This window comes from Aptenodytes patagonicus, chromosome 2, assembly GCF_965638725.1.
Source record: "Aptenodytes patagonicus chromosome 2, bAptPat1.pri.cur, whole genome shotgun sequence".
NCBI classification, from domain to species: Eukaryota; Metazoa; Chordata; class Aves; order Sphenisciformes; family Spheniscidae; genus Aptenodytes; species Aptenodytes patagonicus.
In genome coordinates this window covers 154,000,758-154,023,556 of record NC_134950.1, presented here as the reverse complement: position 1 = coordinate 154,023,556, position 22,799 = coordinate 154,000,758, and the positions used below count along the sequence as shown (strand labels likewise).

Genomic DNA, 22,799 nt, shown 5'->3' with positions numbered 1-22,799 from the left:
AGTCACACTTTTTCTTGGTTATGTTGGCAAGCTGTAGACTGGGATATGCTTCTGAAGTGAGTGAGTGGGGATGGTGGTGCATATAGCCACTTATGAAACTGCTCATAATATAACTTCTAAAAGACTTCAGATATTTCGAAAGTTTCGAAGTTAATCTTTCGAAACAAGTGAAAAACATGTAACTGATTATTCCTGGTCATTCTTACTTTGCAAATGAAGAAAGATAAAAGGTAATCTATTGTGGAATTTAATTTCTGCTATTGTGGAAGTTAATTTCTGACTTAGTAAGTGATATAAAGGATTTGTTTTTGTGGAATATCATTATTGTTTCTGTGTAAAGAAGGTCTAGAAAGTTTGAATGGCCTCATCACCTATAGAGTTGAGGCCAGATTTTTATGATGAGGCTAATGAGACCTCTGAGGAGGTTATTAAAGTAATGAAAAAAAGTAAGAACAAAAGAAAATAAGCACCCAAAATCAGGCTGTGGAAGAATAAAATTCATCAAAGTCTTAATTCATCTTAACTTTAAATGTTTACATTGTGGACATGCCCATCTGAAATAGTCACCCAAATTCTTATAATAGTCAAGGAAGAGGAGTAGAGTCTTTATTATGTTTCATCTCTCCTAATTTAGACATTTATGCAAAGATAAGACACCTCAGTCTCTACTGGCAGTATTTTCTGGTTGCATTTGGCTATAACAGGAGTGCAGGTTCAAAGTTCAGATCTGCACATCTGTACTGTAGGTATCTATGTTTAATGGGGTGAATCCCATCCCAAGGCAGTGGAGGACTTGTTTAAATTACTATACAGTCCAGTTCATTATTAGATAGGAATGACAGAATTCTGAATAATAGTGCGATAAGAAAGAGCTATTAAAAAAAAAATTCTCTTCCTAGAAAGATACAGACGAGATGCATTTATATGCTATAATGGTGATGAAACACTATCTGCCCAGCAGTAACTGAAGCACACTTTGAGTATGATCTAATAAAGCCAGATGTTTTAAATTAGTGGATCTAACTAACTTGAATCCAGGGATTTTGAAAAAGATCTTTGGAGTATTAAGGATGGATTCCTTTCATCTAACTTTGGCCACTTTTAGGTATGGAGCTTAAAGTAGTCTAAACTAAGACACCTTCTGTAGTCAATGGAAAGAGAGAGAGGCACCTGCAGATTTGTGCTAGCTGAAAATAGATGCCCAAGATATCTGGAAGGAATAGACTCATGAAAGTGCCTAGTTTTCTCTGCTGAGTATAGAAAGGACCTAGGTTACTAGCTCAGACTAAACAGCTAGCTTTCAGACAGCTGAATTTAAATTAATATCCTCCTGAATGTTGATTTTCAACAAGCCTTGCGGTACAGGGGAAGTTGCAGGGCTGGAAGGAAGTTAATGTGCCAATATTTAAAAAGCCTAAATAAGATTATAGTCCTATAAACTGGACACTATTCTCATGTGAAATAATCAAAGGTACATACATTATAATACTAGAAGGGATCGTTTTAATGATCTAGTCTGACTAGCCTTGCTCATACAAACCAGAGACATTGCTTCGATTTATTTCTGTTTGGAATAGAGTATATCTTTTAGAAAAACACTGACTCTTTACTTAAAAAATTCCAGCGATGGAAAATCCACTAGAGCCATCATAACTTGTTCCAGTGGTTAAATACCTTCCCCATAAAAACATTTGCACCTTATTTGTAGCCTAAGGTTTGTCTAGCTTTATCTTACGCAATTACATGTATGATACTGTTGCTTGGTAAACTGAAAAGCCCTACATAACTTCTGTTCTCATATACTTTCTTTCTGAGCAAGATCAAATTACTTGTCACATTGTCATCTTTTTAATTAGCTAAGCAAGTGTAATCTCTGATGGAATTTCTTTTTAATTCTTTAATTATATTTGTGTGTCAGTTCTGAATTTTTTACTTTTGAACTTCTCTTTTGGACTGAATTTCAACATACTTCAGAACAGAATTCAGTATTCCAGTAATATCTGTATGAATACTTAAAACAGGTAAAATAACTTCCCTGTTTCTATGTAAGCTCTGTTTGAACATCAGAGATTTTCATTATTCTGTTTGGCCACAGTATTGCCCTCAAAGTTCATATTCAGCCAATTTTCTACTTTGATTTCCATGTCTTTTTGGAAACTGTCCCCCAGGTTAGACCTTCGCATGCTATAATGTTGGCCTTCATGCACAGGAGTAAAAATTAGGTAATATTGTTAATGTAAATCACCAGTGAATTTAGACCTTGTGATGTAAGTTGTTTTTTTTTTCAGGGGATTAAATCAAATTTGAATTGTTGTCAATACACTTTAAAAATGTCAAATGAGTTAGCTCTCATTTTTGTAAGAATAATTCACAATTTAAAAGCAGCCACAAAAATATATTAAAGCATTTTATTGTTTTAGAGAGGAAAATTTTAAGAGACCAACACACTGACTCTTCTTGTAATGCCTTTAAAACAAAATATTGCCTTTCCACAATGAAGGTTCCAGGTTTGGCAGAGATTGGATTCATTAGAAAACTGAAGGAGTTCACGGGCTGAGAAATCAGTAAATACTTTTGGATTATGTAGACACAAATGGATTAAGGTCTGTGAAAAGAATACCAGTGGCTTTGATTGTAAAGTATGAAGCTAAAAAACGCCTGTTCTGCTTGCCAATGAAATTCTATATTTGCAAGTGCCTGATCAGATGGTACATAAATATTCTAAAACATTTAGGGAAATCTTCCCAGTGAGGTAATTTCCAGTATCTCATATGAGGATCTCTTGATGTTTTGACTTAAAGTTTGTGCTTGAATTCCAAACTAATTAAATAATAACTAGTAAAGGTACTAGTTTTTCTATTTATTCATTTATTTCTGTGTACTGTGATGATGCTTAAAGCCATTGATCACAGATAAGTAGTTCACTTTGCTAGGCAGTGATGTATACCTACATAAGAAGAAGACGACCCCAGAAAACTTTCAATTTAAACGTAGCACACAACAAGGTGGAGGTGAACAAACAGATAGGAATGGAGTGGTAGAAAAAAATCTGTAAAAATATTTGTATTGATTATATTTGATAGTTCAAGCAAACCAAGATACAGTTACTGCTAATTCATAGCTGCAACTCAGTCATCATAAGTAAAATGTAGATACCGAATACTGACTGTAAGCTTTTTGTGAAAACCGAGGAAACAGGACCACTGGATAGTAGCCAGTCACCCAGACTTTAAGGCACTTACACCATACGGGAACCATACCTGGTGCTGTTGGCAGTTTTTTGCAGGTGTGTGTCTGTGCTGAAGGCTGCACAAAGTTAGAATAAATTAGCCTCTGTTGAGATCTGCATTGTTCTGAGCTGCTTTTATTATCCAAACAAGGTTATTTAAAGATAGTATTGCTCTGCTGCACTATGAACAAGTCCATTTTCTCCTGTTCTTATTCCACTGTACATAGAGAACTAATTATTTTTGGGCTAGAGGAACCATTAACTTAATGATTACAGTACATACCTGAAATGCAGAAGACCAGACTTTCCATTCATGTTCTGACATTTTTTAATACTGAAAGTGTCTATCCAACCTACCAGTGCATAGAACTGATCTTTAGCCTTACTCTGTGCTCTGGTTTATTGAATTATTTGCACAACACAGAAGTACTCTGTTTTCTTAATATTACAAAATATTAATAGATACCTTCTAGAATAGCAGTTATTGTAGCTTATAGGAACTTCACCAGGGATGCTGAAAACCTAATTTCAAGTGCTTGATACACTAAGGCAGGCAAAGCATAGACTCATGCTCCGAAGAGCGGGACTTGATTTGTATATTCATACGTTTGAATATATATTTTTTAATAAATCCATCAGATTTGTTCCTGTCTTCTCATCAGGCTACAGCCTCAAGAGATGCATGGATTTTTTTTTTCAGTTTGTTAACCTTTTTTTTTTTTTTGGCAAAGAAGGTATAACAGCTATAATGTATTTTCTGAATTCTGTGATGAATTAGTACATAAGAGGTATTTGTGCTGTTTGAGTTCTGTTCTTAATGGTAGAAAGGTTAATCACACACATAGGCTCTTCCATTCCCTTGTAATAAACTAAGATATAAAAACAGTTGGTTTAACCACTATTTATGAAAGTTATTGTGAAATGTAGATTTAATATTTGGAGAGTTCTTTTATACTTTGTTGTAATGACTGTATTAAAAATACATTTTGTGTATTTCATTGTGCAGAGCTTCCAGAATATTGCTTATTGTTTTCTAAAGTCAGAAATCCCTACAAGAAGTTTTGGCTAACCTTTTTATGTGAAAAGACTTTCGTAAGACCATCTTTGTGAAATAAATAGATGTGAATTACAAAATATGGAAGACAATTACTAGTAATTTCTACTGAAAACATTCTAAAAACAACTTTTTGCCACAAACTATATATACCTGAAGTTTAGAAAATGAAATGCAAAAGCGCTGGCACTTACTTCTTTAGGAGTATTCGGCTATGGGGTTGGTTGTTTTTTGTGGGGGGCCTTTGGTAAGAACACTGAATGCAGAATATAGACTTTTACATTATTAAGCAAGGTTTAAGATAAGATCTTTCTAAATCCATCAAAAATATTTCATATACTATCTACACAATGATATTATACACATACAATAGTATGTGTTTGCTTATTTATATATTTATATTTTTATTTTAAGTTTAGAAGAACCTACTTTTTAACTATCATGGTTGGCTCTATTCAGGCTCCACAGTTCAGGCTGGAGATACAGCGTGTTTGGGACATACTCCAAGCTGATGCCTGTTGCTTTTTATAAATTAGTTGTTACAGTTCTTAGACATCAAGAAAGAGGGCACTAGATGGCAAAATTTCTGCATGTCTGTTGGCTACAGAAAGTATGCCCAATCCCTTCACCCACAAATGTATTGATCACATCACACTTCAAAATTTCAGATATAAGAGGTTCCATAAACTAAGCCCAATACTGCTGGTGTATTTTGTTTCATTTCAGAAGGATTAATGAAAATTGACAATGTTACGCCACTGCAATTTCTATTGTGTTAACAACTGCCAGGTGTGAACATTTTCCTTACAGTTTCAACTCCAGGAAACAGAAACCAGTAAGCCTTTACCTTCATAATAAGCAAAATTTCACCATTCATAAAGTAGGGGTACTTACACGTAAAACATTTTGCTTTTGCACCATTGCCAAAGGTAATGAAGTTTGGCTTCAGTGTAGATTAAGCCTCATACTTTAGATGATTTTTCAAAATTTCACATTACTAAAGTTTATGATACGTAGCAAGTGTTCTGTTAAAATCTGGCTGATCTCAGATGGGAAAAACCAGCAGCCTAAGGGAGATCAGCTTATCTTTGCCCAAACTCTGTGCTTCAGGAGACCTCTAATTTAGTAACATTTGGATAGCAAACCTAGAGGCTGGCATAAAGCTCCTCTTGGCACATTTTAAACATCTTTTAGTCTTATAAAAAGAAGCTTGTCCCACTAAGCTGTAGGTTTGTTGGAGCTGTTTAACAGTAGCTGTGCCCTGCAGCTCTTTTAGTGATAAATGAGCCACTTCAAATAAGTGCAATTGCAGCCAACTGTGCAGAAGGAATCCTTAAAAAAAATTTAAATAGACATTTTTGAAGCTTAAAAATGCACAAACAAAGTATGTTAAACCAAAATATATGCTGCTCCTTTTAATGGAAAAGATTGCTACTGGCTAAGTCTGCCAGCTTCAATAGGTGTGCCAAAAAGCCAAGGAATCTGGCAGAGTCCATAGATAGCAGTTCCATCTTCCATATATATTTCTTTTCTGTATTTATCTTGCTTTAGAAAATGCAGAGAATGTCTTTTGCTTCCGACTTGGCACTATTTCCAAACCACAGAAATACACAGAGCAGCTTCTTGCAATTGTTTAGCTCCCTGCACCAGTCTTATCCTTGTGACTATGTGAAATGTTTCTTTCTAATTTGGCAATAATAAGAAAGAAGAATATTAAAGTATTTTTATGTTTGTGGAATAATATCTAAATTGTCAGATATTAAAATTAGTTTTCTTAATTGAGAGGTACTGGGCTTAATGTACAAGGGCAGAATGCCAGGTAATTATTTTTGGCATTCAGCTGCTCAAAAATAGTTTCCTTGTATGTAAGGAGCTATTCAAAGAAGCGGAACATAAGAAATATGAAGAACGATATACATATATATATATACACATACATATGTATACATATGTGTAAATGGAGGCTGAATTGTCATGCAGGAGTCCTTAACGTACTGAATTATCTATTCATTGTTGCCATCTATGAAAACTTATTTTTCTTCTTCTTCCTGTAGAATCAATCACTCAGTTCAAATTGGCTTCAGGCCCCAGTCGTTGTAATCTCTTTTATGTTGCCGTTTCAAAGAGCACTCTGCGGTATCTTTTAAGTAGTATGGCACATCTTATTGCTGTCACTTTCAAGGTATAGATGCTAAAGAAAAGTCCTTTTGCAATGCGTAGATTATGGGATGGGCTCTAGTGTTAATGATGTTCTTCGTCAGTGTTCTGTACTGTGGCATAAAGTCTAAAGGCCTGATGGGGCTGCCAGGGGACGGGAGGCTGATGAGAGTTCTGTCACTGTCTTCAGTGAGGGCTGGATCAGGTCATGATGCAATGGGGATTATATAACAATCAATTGTATGTAAAAGCTAAAACGTATCATCTCCTAGACTATGAGTGAAGGTCCATACAATTTCATTTGATTGGAAATTTTATTTTATTTAATTTTGCATTTATCTCCAAGGATGATAATTGGCTGTATTTACCAGCTGGATATTGGATTGGATATTAGGAAAAATTTCTTCACTGAAAGGGTTGTCAAGCATTGGAAGTGGTTGAGTCACCATCCCTGGAGGTATTTAAAAGACGTGTAGATGTGGCACTTAGGGACATGGTTTAGTGGTGGACTTGGCAGCGTTAGGTTTATGGTTGGACTCGATGATCTTAAAGGTCTTTTCCAACCTAAATGATTCTATTCGAGATAGAAAGTTAATTTAAGTTGTATCTAGTCTACTCATTGCATTTGTGTTGAAGATAAAGGCAAAAATAAAAAAACTTCTCCATGACATAGGATTGAGAAAGCAGGCACTCATAAAGGTGCTTCCATACTGCCATACAGATATGACAGTTCCAAATACTGGATTCAGGCTAAGATACATAAATTAGGGCTCTGTAGCAATATAGAAAGATTAAAAATCTCCAAAAGGTATTTAGAATACCTAAAATCAGAATTGTCCTCTGGAGGTCCTGTCCTTCACCAATTCTTGCCTATTGCTTACCTTGTCCACAGGTATGTGGGATGAATCTGGGTTTATTTGCTCTTTTTATCTCTGTGCATTGTATCTGTACAATCTGCACAAATCCAACAGTCATTAGACTGGATTAGCACCTTTGCAGAATTCCAATCAGAGGTAATTGCTGGACTCCACAGAGGCATTACAGGCGTGCCTGGAGCATGTGTATATCTAAAGAAGGTCTGTCATACTTCTGTACTGGATTTGCTGGACATTCACTGTATAGAGAACATTTTATTAATCTTTTGCTTCTCAAAGCATTTTGTCTTCTCATCAGTTGTATAGTCTATTCATGTGCAATAATCTTGTTGCTATTTGGAAGTGTTGAATTGACCACACTTGGATTTTAAGAGACCATTCAACAGCACTTCTCACCACAAACTCTTAATGAAGTTAAACTGCTATGCGATGGGAGGGCAAAGTCCCAGAAAGGACAAATAATTGGTTAAAAATGAGGAATCAAAGTGTCGGATTTAGGATCAAGTTTTGCAGCCAAGGGATCTTGCCATTCAGTATTTCATAAATGATAATGGGAAGGGTGGTGAATGGTGAGGTTGCAAGCTTTGCTGACAATACTAAGTTCTTCATGGTCGAGATGAGAACCAATTGCAAACTGCAATTCACAATGCTGAGCCATGGAGGTCACATCTCCTGTGCAAGTACATCACAGCTCAGTGCAAAGTTTTTACCTTTCATGAAAGCATTGAATTTACTACACTGGACAGTATGGCACACTACACGTGCAGCAGATGCAAAGGGACTGCCAGTAACTATCTGTTAGGACTGAAAAGATGTCCGTGTATTTGGGCAAGGCAAAAAAGTCCTCGCAAACAATTTGGACAGAAAGATTTTCAATGTAACATACAGCTAGGGACACCCTGAAGCCCTGACTTGGATCTTGGGTTTGCTTCTGATTGATCAGGCTGTTTTTGTTCATCTTTCTGCTCTTCTCGTAATCCAAGAATTCGCATAAAATTTGCAGTTAAATGTAAGAGTTACTTATCTTTAAATTTGTGTTGACTTCCTGGGGAGTGGGGGGAAAAACTGATATTCTGTTTAATCCTTCAGCATCACAAATGCATACGAGGGAATTGTATTTTGAGAAACCACTCTTTGACAAATGCCAATATTCTGCGTAAATATGCTCCTGTTCAGGAAAGGATGCTAAGTTCCTCAATTTTGTCATGATTCAAGCATGTAATACAGTGTTTTAATGAAAACGTAGCCTCTCTCAGTTGGGAACTGATGAAAAAGAGAGTACATTCCCCATGTAGGACTAGTGCTTTGTCTTACACCAGCTTCTCCATATTATTATAATTAGGTGGCAGTGTGCCCCAAGTATACTCACCCAAGAATGTCCAACATGCTGTTAATAATGTTCTTGTGCTAGCATTAGTGTTGAGAAATAATATTTTGGGTAGCTAGTTAACTAACCTTTCCAACCATTTCATCCTATCTGAGATACAAAGTAACCTCCATACCAAGTTTAGAGTATTAATCATGGTTCTTTTTACGTTTTGCAGTGGTAGCATTCGGCTAGAAGACCCACATGAATTTTTTCTTTCTATATTAAAGCATAGAGTTGCATGGTTTTAGGAAATTAATTTTTACATCTTCCCCCGCATGCTTTAACCAGCTTTAGCAGAGCTTTTATACATGTGCTACAACCTCCACTTGCCCAAGCATAACTACAACTTTCTTTTTATAAAACTAAAAAAGCCCAAGCAAACGAATAAGCCAAAAACATCCCCAAAACTTGAAGCTTGGAATTAAAGTTGAGCAATTACTCAGTAAAAAAGTTGAGGAACAGACTTTTGCTCTAATCAGAGGAAAGTTTGAGATTTAACTTCTATTAGTGAATTTTTCATTCCCTACTTCATAGTTATGTCTTTAGAGAGGGAAGGGAGCAGATCAAGGCCTCTAGTATTTCCTGGCTGACATACACAAGTCAGGCAGGCAGGTATTATTGCTTGTTTGCAGACTACACAGTGTCTTTAAAAATTTCTGATCTCACAAAGCTTCCAAAATCCAGCAGCCACTCAAGCAGTTTGTGGCCAGAGTGAGTCCTTGAGTGGTTTTGGGGAGATGTTTTGCTTATTTTTTAAAAAATATCTGTCTAACTCCACTCCAGGGAACTATATGCAAATCACAAATACTTTGGTTGAATATGACCTGAATGGAGTGCTAATTCAAGCCACCCCTTATGTTTTAATCACCAAAAACCCAAAGCATTTATCTGTCACAACATGTGCATGGTAATGTTTTTCCATAGCACAGACTTTAGGAAAGCATATAAATTTCCAGCACTAGTAAATATGTTTTATGATCACTATATCACACTCGGTTCATAAAGCAATGCTCAAGTGACTCAGAAGTTTGGGTTGATTGTAGGAAGTTGACTCCTCAGTATAAAATAATTTATTCCTTATGTTTTTCTCTAATAATAAAAAAGAAGCAGTTTGACAATCTTGAAAAGTAACTTCCACTCTATGTTCATCGTTGCTTTCATTTTTTTTTTATATCATACATTTAAATCTACAGATATGAATGAATATGTGGACTATACACGGACCTTTGCCCATGAACAGCCCCAGCTCATTTCTTGCTTCATCACATTCAGTTTCATATTTGTATGAATAAAGCTGAGCTGTGTTCATACCATTTATACATTTATTTATGCTGTGTTCTAACTGAACATTTTCTAGCACATTTACTAGTCTAAAACCAGACTATAAGTTGAACAATACCGCTCATCTTCCAGTTTATGTAAATGTATGCACTGTTGCCACCCACACATCTAAAACATGAGATTATAGATCAGTCTTCTTGCATGCCACAAAAAAAACAGCTTTAATATACCCTGGCTCGTTATTTGAAATAAATGCTATTGTATGGATCTACAGTGAGAACACCCTGCTTTTGTCCCCAGACTTTGATATGTAAGGTTTACTGGCAAAAGCACCCCACTGGTTTTGATTATAATGATCATATATAGGCAGAGAGACAGACACCCAGACCATTGGACCTAAAGCTATATTAACTTTCTTTAGAGATCAAAATTAGTACTTGGAATTGAATACAGAAGAGAGTTTGAAGTCAGTGCATGCATACCAGTAGATCTAACATACTTTTAAAATACTAGTACAGTCAGATTTTGTACCCTGTTCTCAGGATAAGATGCAACTTGAGATAAACATTGCAAAATTTGTCACTAGTCTGGAAACTGTGGTGTCTCTTCACTGCAGTTCAATGTTGTCTTCAAAGACAGACTAGTTATATTGCACTTCAGGAATATCAGACAAACGAGAAAAAAAATGCACCATGTTTTCAGGGTATTGCTGAGAAGTCAGGCAGAACCCTTCAGTATGTGAGGGTTAATGGACAGCTTAAACCTCCTTTTTCTCCTCTAACTTGCTGCTGATAGTTTATTTGTAACTGCCCCCTCTTAACTTTCGTGTAATCTTCATATGACTGCTAGAGATAGACAGACAGACAAAATGACAGTATTCATATTGATAGTAATGTTAACAAATTTGGAAAACCAAAACTGAATTAGCAACTCTCTCTCAATTTCCTATACTCAGTATTATTTCAGTAATACTTAGGACAGAAAAGCAAGGTAGCAGTCATGCTCCTGTAAAATGAAAAAGAAAGCAAAGTGTGAAAAAGCAGGTAAGTACGGAAAAGAAGCAGGAAATACAAAGAAGAAAGATTGATCAGGCTGGCAGCAATATAAGGGAAGGATAGTCCCCAACATGTTGCTGAGCCAAACTAAATTATGAAAGGAACATCCATGACATAAGTTTACTGTTTTGAATGTCCATTACATGTAGTAGGTAAGCAGGCTCCTGTTTTAATCTTAATAAAATGAATTTCCAGTGAATTGAAAAAAGCTTTTTTAAAAATGTCACTCTATTGTGATTACGAAAAAGTTCTTTATTCTCTCTATCCCACCAAAAGCCTTTTATATGTTAATCTTCTCTTGAAAACTACAGTGGAATAAAAATAAAATAGAGAAAGTGGTTCAAATAAAAATATGCTGTAAGACCCTGGGCTTCATCACTTCTGGATTATCAGATCTGCCTATTGCTTTTTGTGGGATGAATTTCATATCCCATAAGACTCTTTGTACATCGGAATGTTCATGATGGTTGAATTATTTCTTAATATTGCACCAAACTTCTTACAGGTGAATGTAGATTTAAACTATCTGCCTTTAAGGACTCCAATTGGTTACATATAATCGTACCTTTTAAACAAAGATTAGAAATCATTTTTATTGCTAGTTTTATTTAGCTACATTACCTTTGCATGGTATGTTTATGTTTAGTTAGACTTACATCTGAAATTTTGGAAATATCCCTCTGAAGTCCTGTAAGTAACAACTTAAGATGGGAAAACTTTTAAACTTAGTATATTTTAAAGTGGCCTGCAAGTTTACAGTTTTTAAACTATTTTACATTTCACCATTTAGCATTTTGTTCACTTTCTCCTTGTCACTGATACTCAGAGTTCTCTGCCCATTTATTATGTCTTTGCACTGAAGGGAGGCATCCTTCTCTAAATAATTATATAAGAAGTAGACAATTAATACAGATGAGGTGGAGAGAGAGCCGTAGGGTTTCTTTGTATTTTCTAGATCTATAAAAACTTGCAAGTACGTATGTGTACTTAAAATGTGTACCGTATTGTAATTCCCTTTAGGCGTTCAGGTTGTACATATTTCTCCAAAGTGATGCAGTGCAACATTTAACCTTACTGGAGAGTATGAGAACTATATTCTCATTTTGTATTTTATTAGTGTGTGCTCAAGAGGATTTCCGTTCAAGAGTGCTAACCCATTGTAGTAGGCACAATTCAGATGTGCTGGAGAAACACGGTCCTTGCCCAAATACCTTTTGGTTTAGTTATAATACAGGAAGTGACTAAACAAAATAAATAGACAAAAAGGGACAGATAGCAGGTAGGAAAAACAAAAAAATGAAGCTGTACCCAGAAGGATTTTAAACTTCAGATAGATCATGGTGTAAAATCAGTTGAAGTTCACTGAAGCTGTGTATTCTAAAGAAATAGTAAACATCTCATGGTAGGGTACCAGTAATCAGATGTTCAGAGTACGTCACTGAATCTATCAAGCCCTACTCTTCTTTCTCCCTTGTTTCCCAGCATTTTGTGGGATTCAGCTTACCAACAGCTGGTTTGTCACAGGCAGTCACGTAGGAAAAAGTAACAACTTGCAGAGGACAAGTCACCTGTCCTAAGTCCTGAGATAGGTGAAATGGTTTAATGTCTGGAAGTGCACCACAAGCTGCAGACGAATTTGTTCTCATCCTAACATGTCCTGCACCTGTTTGCAGAATTGCACAGGTTTGCCTGCCCCTATACTCTTTCACTCGTTTTCTGAGGCAGGAAGGGAAAGATGAGAAAGAAGAGACAGCTCCTGGCCAGCCTGCTGACCACCACGTTCAGGTGTACCTTAGCCCAAGCTGCATCCTTTGGACCTCCTCGTCCCCCCAGCCATGCTTGAGTGACTCTGAAAGTTTGTTACCCTTTTTCCATGGCTGCCAGAATGGAGATGTGTTTCATGGGAGAGAGAAGAGGAAAGACAGGAATAAGAGGAAGGGAAAAGAAGCCAGGTGCAATCTTCCTAGGATTTCTCCCACCCCAGCCAGAGAGCTTCAGTTCCCACCTCTTTACATTCAAAGTGAGTGAACTAGGCTACACCAGGGGCTGCTCTGACTTCAGTCCCAGAGAAGAGACCTTATATGAGAGGGAATCAGCACAGTAGGTGTCTGGCCTGCCCATCTTTTGCCTTTACTGGAATTTCTTGGTGCTGGGTTTTGTACATCTGCTAGCTCAGAGTGTTCCCTGGCACACAGGACTTTACGTCTGAAATCTGTTCTCTTTGTGCCACCTGAGAAAAACAAAATTAACACAAAACACTGCAGAACTTACACGAGCATCTTCTTCTTAGGAGGCCGTGCACGGTACATGTTGTCTTACCCTTTCACTCAGGTGAAAGAGGAAATCAGGAAATTGGCCTGAATTTTAGTTTAGAAACAGTGACGTAGCTTAACCTTCATTATGCTTTGATTGTGGAGTATGTTTTATTATTTATAATTTAATTTTATGAGAAGTATTTTCATAGGAATATGTGTAACATAACACTCAAACTAGGTGCTTTAATATTTTCCAGTGTGCAATATGGTGTTGAAAGTTAGCAAAATGCTGGCTGGATCTAGACTGATACTTTCTTGGATAAGCTTCTACCATATGCTTTTATTTAAAGTATTTTTTTCTTTTAGGTTAGATTTATAAAAAGCATGTGAGAAATGCCTTTTTTGGAAAAGAAGTATTACGCAATTAGAAAATCACAGTGCTAGAAATTTAGCATCCTTTAGGAAATGTTGCATGTAAAAGAAGTCAGATACTAAATCTAAATTTAAAAAAAAAATGGCAAGTCCTACCACCAACTGGAAATGCTATGTCAATCTACAAGATGTCATCACCAGCACAGCAGATAGAAGCAGAAGTTGTATTGAAGTAAATGTCTTTAGTTCCAGGAATGTTAAGCTCTGTGTGAACTCTGACTAGCTTCCCAGTATAGATATGAATCTTGTTGAAGGAGTTTATCCATATTTCCTTCTGATTGGAAAAAATCAAATAAAATTTGTTTTACAGGGCAGAAAACCTAAAGAAGCCAGAAGAAAAAAGGGCATTAAATAGTCTTTTTATAGTTATTCTTTATTTATTGCTTGCATTCATGTTCACAGGATTCCAGAGTATTGAATAGGCTGATCTTTTACCTGTTTGATATGAGCAAGGGGACCTCTTTCCAGCAGTATTGTTCTACGCTTTCCACTGTTTTGGAAATCTTGTTGTAGAAACATCACATGACTAGTCACTTATTTAAAGATTAATACATGCAAAACTATTCTTTCTGAAATCACCACTTCCTATGTTTCCTGCTTCCCACCTCTAAGCCTGGAAGCTGCAATGACTGTGACCAAAGGAAATTGAGTACTTATAAATTATTGTACCCATACATGGAGCATCACTAACATCTGAGATTTTGTCAGATTCAGGATTTATTGTTGCAAAACTTGTCTATCCTTTTTCTGCTTTAAAATCCCCTTGACCTACTTCTTTTGTAGAAGTGAAAACTTCTGGAAAGACATCTTCATGGAAAAGAGAATTACTAGCCCATTTTTATTACTGTCTTACTCATCCAGGGATCCATACCCATTTTGGAATGACAGTTTTACAACTTCTTATTTTGATGCTTCTGCTATCTTGTTGGAAATAATAATTTTTCAATTGGTTATTTTGTGATTGTAGAGATAGTATTTTAAGGGAGCTGTGCTATCAGACAGTGGAAGGTGGCATCATTCATGATGCATGAATATCCAAGCAAATACTGTGGCTTACCCCCTTACCTCCTACTATTGCCCTGAGAGACAAAAGACTTTCCATTTTTGTTACACCTCTGGTATGCCAGAAAGCATAAGACCCAACAATGACAGTCTGCAAAGCATGTCTTCAGAACAACACTTCCTCCTCCCAGTCTGGGGCACTAGAGACTGGTCAGCCTCACGTTGGTCTCTGGGGAGATCATGGAGGGAATCCTCTTGGAACACATTTCTGGGCACAAGAAGGAGAAAATGATTTGGAACAGTCAACATAGATTTACCAAAGGTAAACCTGATTACCCTCTATGTGTCTAAGTTTGTAGATGAGAGGAGAGCAGTGGATGTCATTTACCTTGGCTTTAGCAAGGTTTTCAACACTGTTTCCCACAGCATACTCCTGTACAAGGTAGGCTGTATTATATCCTAGATGTGTGAACAACCAAATGGATTAAAAATGGTTGGATGGTCCAGCTCAGAGGGTAGTAGTTAGTGGGTTGTACTCTGCCTGGAGGCTGGTGACAAGGGGAGTGCCGAAGGGCTCTCTCTGTTGGGACCTGTCCCATTTAACATGTTTGTCAGTGACCTGGGGAAGGCAATGGACTGCTTACTCATAAAGTTTGCAATGACACCAAATCACCAGTTGGGGCAGGGGAGGCGGTTTCGATACAGTCAAGGGAAGGACTGCCATTCAGAGATACCTAGGCAGGGCTGGAGCCGGCCAACAGGAACGTTATGGAAGTCAGCAAGGACAAACGCAAAGTCCTGCACCTGAGAAGGACTTGGACTTGCACTTGCACTTGCAGTGACACAGGCTAGAGACTGACTGGCTGAGGAGCAGTTTTACTGAAAAGGGCATAGAGATTTTGGTAGAGAGCAAGCAGAACATTAGGCAGCAGCGTGTCCTGACAGCAAAGAAGACACAATACTGGGCTGTATGAGCAGGAGCACAGCCAGGAGATTGAGGGAAGTGATTGTTCCCCTTAGCACTCATTAGACCACACCTAGAATACTGCACCCAGCTTTGGCCCTCCAGTATGAGAAAGACATGGATAAACTATAATAGGTTCCGTAGAGGACCACCAGGACAGTCAAGAGCTGGAGCACTTGCCCTATGAGGAGAAACTACGGAAACTGGGCTTTTTCAGCCTGGAGAAGAGAGAGCTTCAGGCAGACTTAATAGCAGCCTTCCAGTACCTACAAGGAGGTCAGTCATCAAAAAGATGGAGCTGGGCTTTTCACAGTGGTGCATGGGAAGAGGATGAGAGACAACAGGCATAAACTGAAACAAGAGTGACTGAATGTAGGGAAAACCTTTTTCTCTACAAGGACAGTCAAACACTGCAATAGATTGCCCAAAGAGGTTGCGCCATCTCCATCACTGGAGGTTTTCAAGATCAGGCTGGAAAAAACTCTGAGCAACCCGGTCTAACCTTGTAGCTTACTCTGCTTTGAGCATGACATCGGACTAGAGACCTCCTGAGATCCCTTTCTGAATTATTCTATGATTGTGCAATCCTAATATAGTATCACAATTCTGTGCTATTTTAAAGCTGGGGTAGTAATAGCAAAATCTTCTTAATTGTTCTGAATATTTAAATGATTTGGCTGTGCATTGCTCTTGCTTTTGGAACCAGAAATGCTACATATGCTCTGTACGTTCTCCAAACAGCTTGTATTTGTGCTTATTTGCTGGTGTGACGTGCTAACTGTGCAAAAAATTTTGGACTCCCGCCTTAGAATATAGATACCTGCCAACAGAAAATGAAGGCTACATAGTGCTGCAAATGCTTTCTCTGTCTATGGAAAGTGCCTCTTACGTGCCAGAAAGAAGCATTTATACCACATGCTTTTTTACTGCTTCTCACATCTGTTAACATTTACATGTGTCAGAAAACGATACCTGAACAGTAAAGGGAAGGGATACACAAAGTTCAAGGGCATGAAGAAAAAGGACATGTTATATTGCACTGGTGCGTTGGAATAAACAAAGATGTCTTGGACCTGTCAAATATATCTAATATGTGGGTATGGTCTGTGTATACTGTCTATGAATACATTTCCATACCTGAATTGGATGACCCAATTTGCCAGTATATTGAGCTGAACCCCTGAAAAGGTCAAGGAGTGGGAGCCAGGAAGTGAAAGAATTATAACTTTCTTGGTACATACAAAAAGAATAAAATTTTATTTCATTTAAGGCGGGGTTTACATCAAAATCTTCAAAGTTAGATTCCTAAATATGGAATTGCCTACTTATATTGAAATATTTTGCATTTCCGATAATCTTCTTTTCAGCTGCCTTTTTGTTAGCATAAAAGGAGGAGGTTGACTGACAAATGTTGCTGTATATCCTCAGTCCTCAGAGGCAGCTACTGTATTAGACTGTGTTTCCAAGAATATTTCTTTGAAGTCGTATTGTGAAAATCCTGAGACACAGTGTAGTATAGGATTTTGTATGACGTGGCAGTTCCTATGGATGTTACCACTGGCAAGTGATTTAGAAGAACAACGAATTAGAGAGGAACTGATCCTTGATCTTCTGAACTCAGAATGAAAAAAATCAGTATTTGATACCTTTATAAAAATTGCTGTTTGCATTGGTTGCCTTTGTACCACAAATTCTTTAGACATCTATTTGGGTACTTTTAACCAGTGTTGTGTCGTAGGCTGTTCTTTGATACCTAACCCTGATTTTCCAAAATACATCTGCAATAAAGAGCACAGTTCCCCCCCTACTACTATTGTTATTGCTTAATACTTAGCTCTGCATGGAAAGTGACAGAAAAATACCTGTTTTCCGAAGTTTTCTGAGCCTAGAAAGAAGTGTTGGCTAAAAGAAATAAATAACCTTGAACTGAGTCCTACCTAACATGTAGTCATAATAAAGGCAAAGGTCTATTTTTGCTTTTTGCTATATTTCTACTATATAATGTGTCTCCAAAACATTATTTTTGTAATGAACTTCTGCTCTTACAAACTGATAACAAGTCTTACGCTGAAATTATTATGAAAGTTTCAGTTCCACCATCACTACGCTGAAAAAGCTTTCAGTAGGTCTGTGAAGATCCAGTGAATAATCACGTAAGGCATGTAGTTTCCTTGCCCCCAAATTTGAAACTTACGGCTCTACCAAAACCACCGTATGAATGGTATGTGCATACATATTTTTGGTTTTGAGTCAGGGATATGAAGGATCTATACCAGTTTTCCTCTGTAAGTTATACAAGAAAGCTGTGAGGCACCCAAAGAAACACTTTATAGTTTAAGCTGATGAGAAATCAGCTGGTGGAAAATAGCAAGGAAGAAAGATCTTCATCCAGCAATATTTCTTAAGAAAAAAAAGAAGTTAAGCATCTGATAAGACTTGCATTCTGGCCTTTGTGCTTTGCAGAGCAGCTTTATCACTACACAGAGATGTGCTGCTTGCTCTTTCTGCCAGTTGAAGTCAGTGGTGAAACTTCCACTGACTTCTCTGGTTGCTGCCCTTGGCCCAACATTTGCATGCAAATAAAGTATAAGGATACAAAGCCTTCTCATATAATTTCTTCTTGTGTCATTTTAACTCTGGCATATCCCTTTAGGAGTGTTCACACTTCAAGAATTCTTATCTAGCTATTTGTCCAGAGACATCTGGTTACATTAATGGAAATTATAGGAAGAATTACTAGAAAAAATTATCATTGATGCTTAATTTACATAATACTCTTTTTGACATAATTCAGGCCCATCACAGGCACCTTTCCAAGTTACATGTAAGGGTCAAAGGGTGAAAGGTGACTGGCAAGATGCTTGTTTTGTACATTTGGCTAACGCAAATACTTCCTCAAGTATAAAATGCTTTGATCTCATCATAAGGAAATGCCGTATGTGTGCAGCTGTGGCCCATGCCTCACGATTGCTAGAAGGTTAGAAAAAGGTAGCATACGAATTTGATGTCTGCATTCAATTTATGCTTTTATATTTAGCAGTTCATAATTTTGTGAAATATTTTAGCTGTATGAAAAATATGCACCGGAGTTGAGTGATAACAGATTTCTCTGCGGTTGTTTGGGTGAACACAGAATCCTAAGTATTGCAGCCTGAAAATACAGGTTTTAATTAGAGCTGTCTGAGCTTCAAAATACCTGAATGCACATTAAGCTTGGCAGATTTTCAGAAATCTGAGGATTGTGTGGAGCTGATTCAAGCTAAGCAAGAGTCTTCTGTTTTCCAGCATATATTGCATTTGCAGTTGTGTCACTGATTTGCAACACACTGAGGAAGTAAGATCCAAAACCATTATTAATGGTTTTCTGATATGTAAAAATGTTTTATCATGAAGGCCTGTCTTATGTCATACTTGTGTTGAACAATACCTCACTTACTCCAGGGGAATTTCCACTGAAAAAATTGAATGACTTCCAGAGTAAAGGATCTACTCCACATGACTGAAAAGCCGAATCAGCTCCAAAAGTTTGGCGCCTTTTTTGAGCTTTTGTTTTTTCCTTTTACATGCAAATGTTTGAGAATGATAGGCCCAGATCTGTATCCCTCAAGCAGTTTAACATGAGTGGTTTGCTGTGACAATAGAGAAACCTGCTGCAGTCAATGGGACACGAGGGTCCATTCACATGGATCCAGTTTCACGACCAAAAAAAAGCATGGCTTTGTTTATTAAAAATCTTGAGCATGTACAAACATACTAGTGTACCTGGGGGGGGAGGAACCATGATTTCAATTAAGGCAGATGCACTTTCTACTTACAAGAAAAAATCTAAGTCACAACCAATAGACTGGCGTGATATAATAAACAGAAAATCAGACATGAAAATATCAAATTACAGGTACAAATATGATAAAATATAAAGCGTGCTCTATGTGTATGTTAATACATATATAGGTATACAAAAGTATACATATATAGGTATACATACATATATAATACAGTGGTGTTAATATGATTTTTAGTATTGTATTTATTATGTGTGTGAGTAAATTCATGCAATTATTCTAGATATGATTTGAATATTATTTAAATAATAGCATACTTATTTGTTTTTCTTATGCTGTTTCTCTTTTGTATTTTTGCTAGCTCCTACTGGCTATGGTAGGCTCTACAGATGAAATTCTGCAGGAGGCAGCAGCTGGTTGCATAGCAAACATTCGCAGATTGGCTCTAGCGACAGAAAAAGCAAAGTATGGCTGATGCTTTAGCACCTTTAACCAGCACACTTGTTTTGCAGTACAGCTACATTTAAAGACATAATTACTCCTTCTAGCATTTCATAGCAGAACTCATTTGTATAAGGATAATTTAATAACAATAAATCTGTGGAACATTATGTTTGTTTTTACATTACTGGTTTGTCACATCTAGGTTTTATAAAACACACACCTAGTTTTGTGTGTCCTGTTGTATTACATCTTTCAAAAGACTATCAGTTAAGATATGTCAAAGACTTTTTCTACAGTTAATATGCTTGTATTTGAAATTCATTTAGGTATAAATGGTTTTGCATATCTGTGACATTACAATAATTTTTCCTTCACTGCGTGTGTGGTTGTGCAGTGATTTATGAATGTCTTGAACAATTCCCTTCGTGCTAAACTTGTCCAATCATCCTGTCATTATGTTTTTGCCTGTTTGATCACTTGAAATTCACAGGAGAGGACAAAATACAGATACATCAATCTCACATCTGGTGTTATATAAGGACTGCAAACAGCTGCAGCAGTAGACATCACTCCAAATTTCCTGTTTCTACCAACATCAAACAAAATAGTGCGTAATTTTATAAGTAGCTGGTGAAATGTGTTTTAATTAACGTGTTTAACTCAAATTTAAATTTACCAGCTGTAAATAAAAAGTGGAGAATTACATTTACGTTTACACATTATCTTATTGTGGTCTTTTTTTTTAAACTGAGGACAACATTGTATTGATGTAGTTACTTTATTTTTCTGCATAAAATTATATTCAGAATTAGAGTTGCTTTCAATAACCACATAAACAATGATTGATGTTATAGATTACAGACCCACTGTACGTACCGTGCTCAACAAATAATACTAAAGCATTTTCTTGAGAGCAGTAATGTCTTAATTACAAGCACAGACTGCTGACAAAACTGAAAAAACCCAAGTGTTTAAATAACTTGTGTTTGTCAAGTACTCACTTCTGAATGATTTTTTTACTACCCTTAATAATTAGCAATTTTCTTGTTTTGGAAGCAGTTTGTAATTTCATTATTTTTCTTCTAACTAGCATGGCTACTCAAGGCAACTAATTTTACCGCTAACAGAAGCTTCTAAGGAAGACATAATGCAAATCCAACTTTGTGTTTTCTCTGAAGCAGACATGAAGGCTCATTTAAAATTTCATTTTAGAATGATGCAGTTCTGAAAAAGGAGGATTGCATTGGGCCCTTAGGGAAGGTATAGAGAGTATTTTAAAGGAAACAAACTACGGACAGGTGCTGACAGTGTGGAGATCAAAATACTAATCCAAGTAGTATTTTTTGATCAATGCAAACACCAACATAGACATGGGGTTGTCACAAGTTCCATCAGCAACCAGTGACCAAGCAAATACTATTGTAGGTATTTTCCAGCTCTGCCCCATAGGCCTGGTATGTTATTTTGAATACATATATATCCATATTATTATACTGATGTCACAGCTGTAGTAGTATCATATGCTTCATCACTATACCCAAAAATACTTCTAAAATAAATGCTAATTACCAAATTAATTTGGAAGAGGAGAGGCTTGATTTTATTTTTGTCTTTTCTGTGAAAGAAGCTGTAGATACAAATAGTTTATGACAGTCTTGCTTATGAAAAATACGTAAAATGGTGGCTTATTTTTCTAACTGTTGAGGGGAAAAAACTCCCTGACAATAACTGTTGTCCTTAACATGACCACTCAAGGCACTCTTGACCGTTTAGCGTGGTTTTCAAATGGAATAAGTTCTAAAGTAAACTTAATTTTATGATGCAGGTGTCAGGGCAATAAATGTCACGTTCCTGACAATTAAATGGCCTCAGCTTGCCACTCTCACTCACGCTGGTAGCCCTTATGCCTCTGAGTAGTTGATCTGAAGTCTTTATTTTAAGGCCTCAGACAGTTAATCCCAGACTTAAGATGACTTACTTGTGCCGTTTTCTTTTCCTTCACCATGCCTGCAGTTTTTAAGTTCTGTACAAGGAGAAGAAATGCTGAAATCGATACAGATCGCCACACAGGCAAAGGATCAGTATTAAAAAAAAACATCTTTTTTGGCCAAAACTGGTGGATTCCATGTAATTAATACAAAGAGATTTAGTTGTTGGAAAATAAATAAGTGAATGTGATCCCTGGCCTCTCTGAGCGGTGCAGTACAGCGTGTACATTTGAAAAGCTTCCACTTTCTCCGCAGGGCTGTGTTGAGTTTCACAGCACTGCAGCCCTCTGAAAAGGGATCCTCACAAAGCTGGGTCCCACTTTCTGCTCACACACCCCTCCTGGCAGCGCCCGCCAGCCTATTCAAGCCCTGGCACCAACTCGAGCAGCCACAGCCACCCGGGCCCGGTATTCCCACCGTGTATAACCGGGCACCAGCCAGCTCCCGCTCCCCGGCTCCTGTGACTGGAAGGGAAATGCCTTCACTCCTTTCTCTTTCCACCAGCTGCTACTTGTCCACATAAACCTGCAGCCTCTTAGGAAATCGGTTATACTGAGCACTGGAGCTCAATATTATATTCAGTGCGGAGCAATCCAATGTACAAATTCCATATAGAATCTTATTTTAGTTGCAGAAATGAAGTGACTTAAAAAGGGGGATCAGACTCTGTCCTGTTCATTTGCCATCACCTGCTCAGTCTGCTCCCTCATTTTCTCTATGCGATTCCTGTCTTTTCAGCCTTGCAATAGGGTTTTTTTTTAGTTTATTTATTATTATGTATTTACATAACATCATTACAGCAGAGAGTGTCCGTCACTCTTCACAATTTTGGGAGCCAGCTCCCGGCTCTGCATGGAGAGTCGTGCACTTACAGCCATAAAGCCAGGCCTGCTCTTCACCAGCTGCTCATTT

At 37.2% G+C, this 22,799-nt stretch overlaps 1 protein-coding gene across 2 annotated transcripts in view; it reads left to right on the top strand.

The window, feature by feature from the left end:
• Positions 1–20,207, top strand: part of ODAD2 (outer dynein arm docking complex subunit 2) — a 92,957-nt gene extending 72,750 nt beyond the window's left edge. For both annotated transcript variants that reach the window (XM_076332359.1, XM_076332358.1), the window contains exon 19: positions 19,817–20,207. In XM_076332359.1, the coding sequence (XP_076188474.1) occupies positions 19,817–19,930 (114 nt within the window). In that variant the 3' untranslated portion in view covers positions 19,931–20,207. The remainder of the gene's footprint in view (positions 1–19,816) is intronic.
• Positions 20,208–22,799: the final 2,592 nt, after the last annotated feature.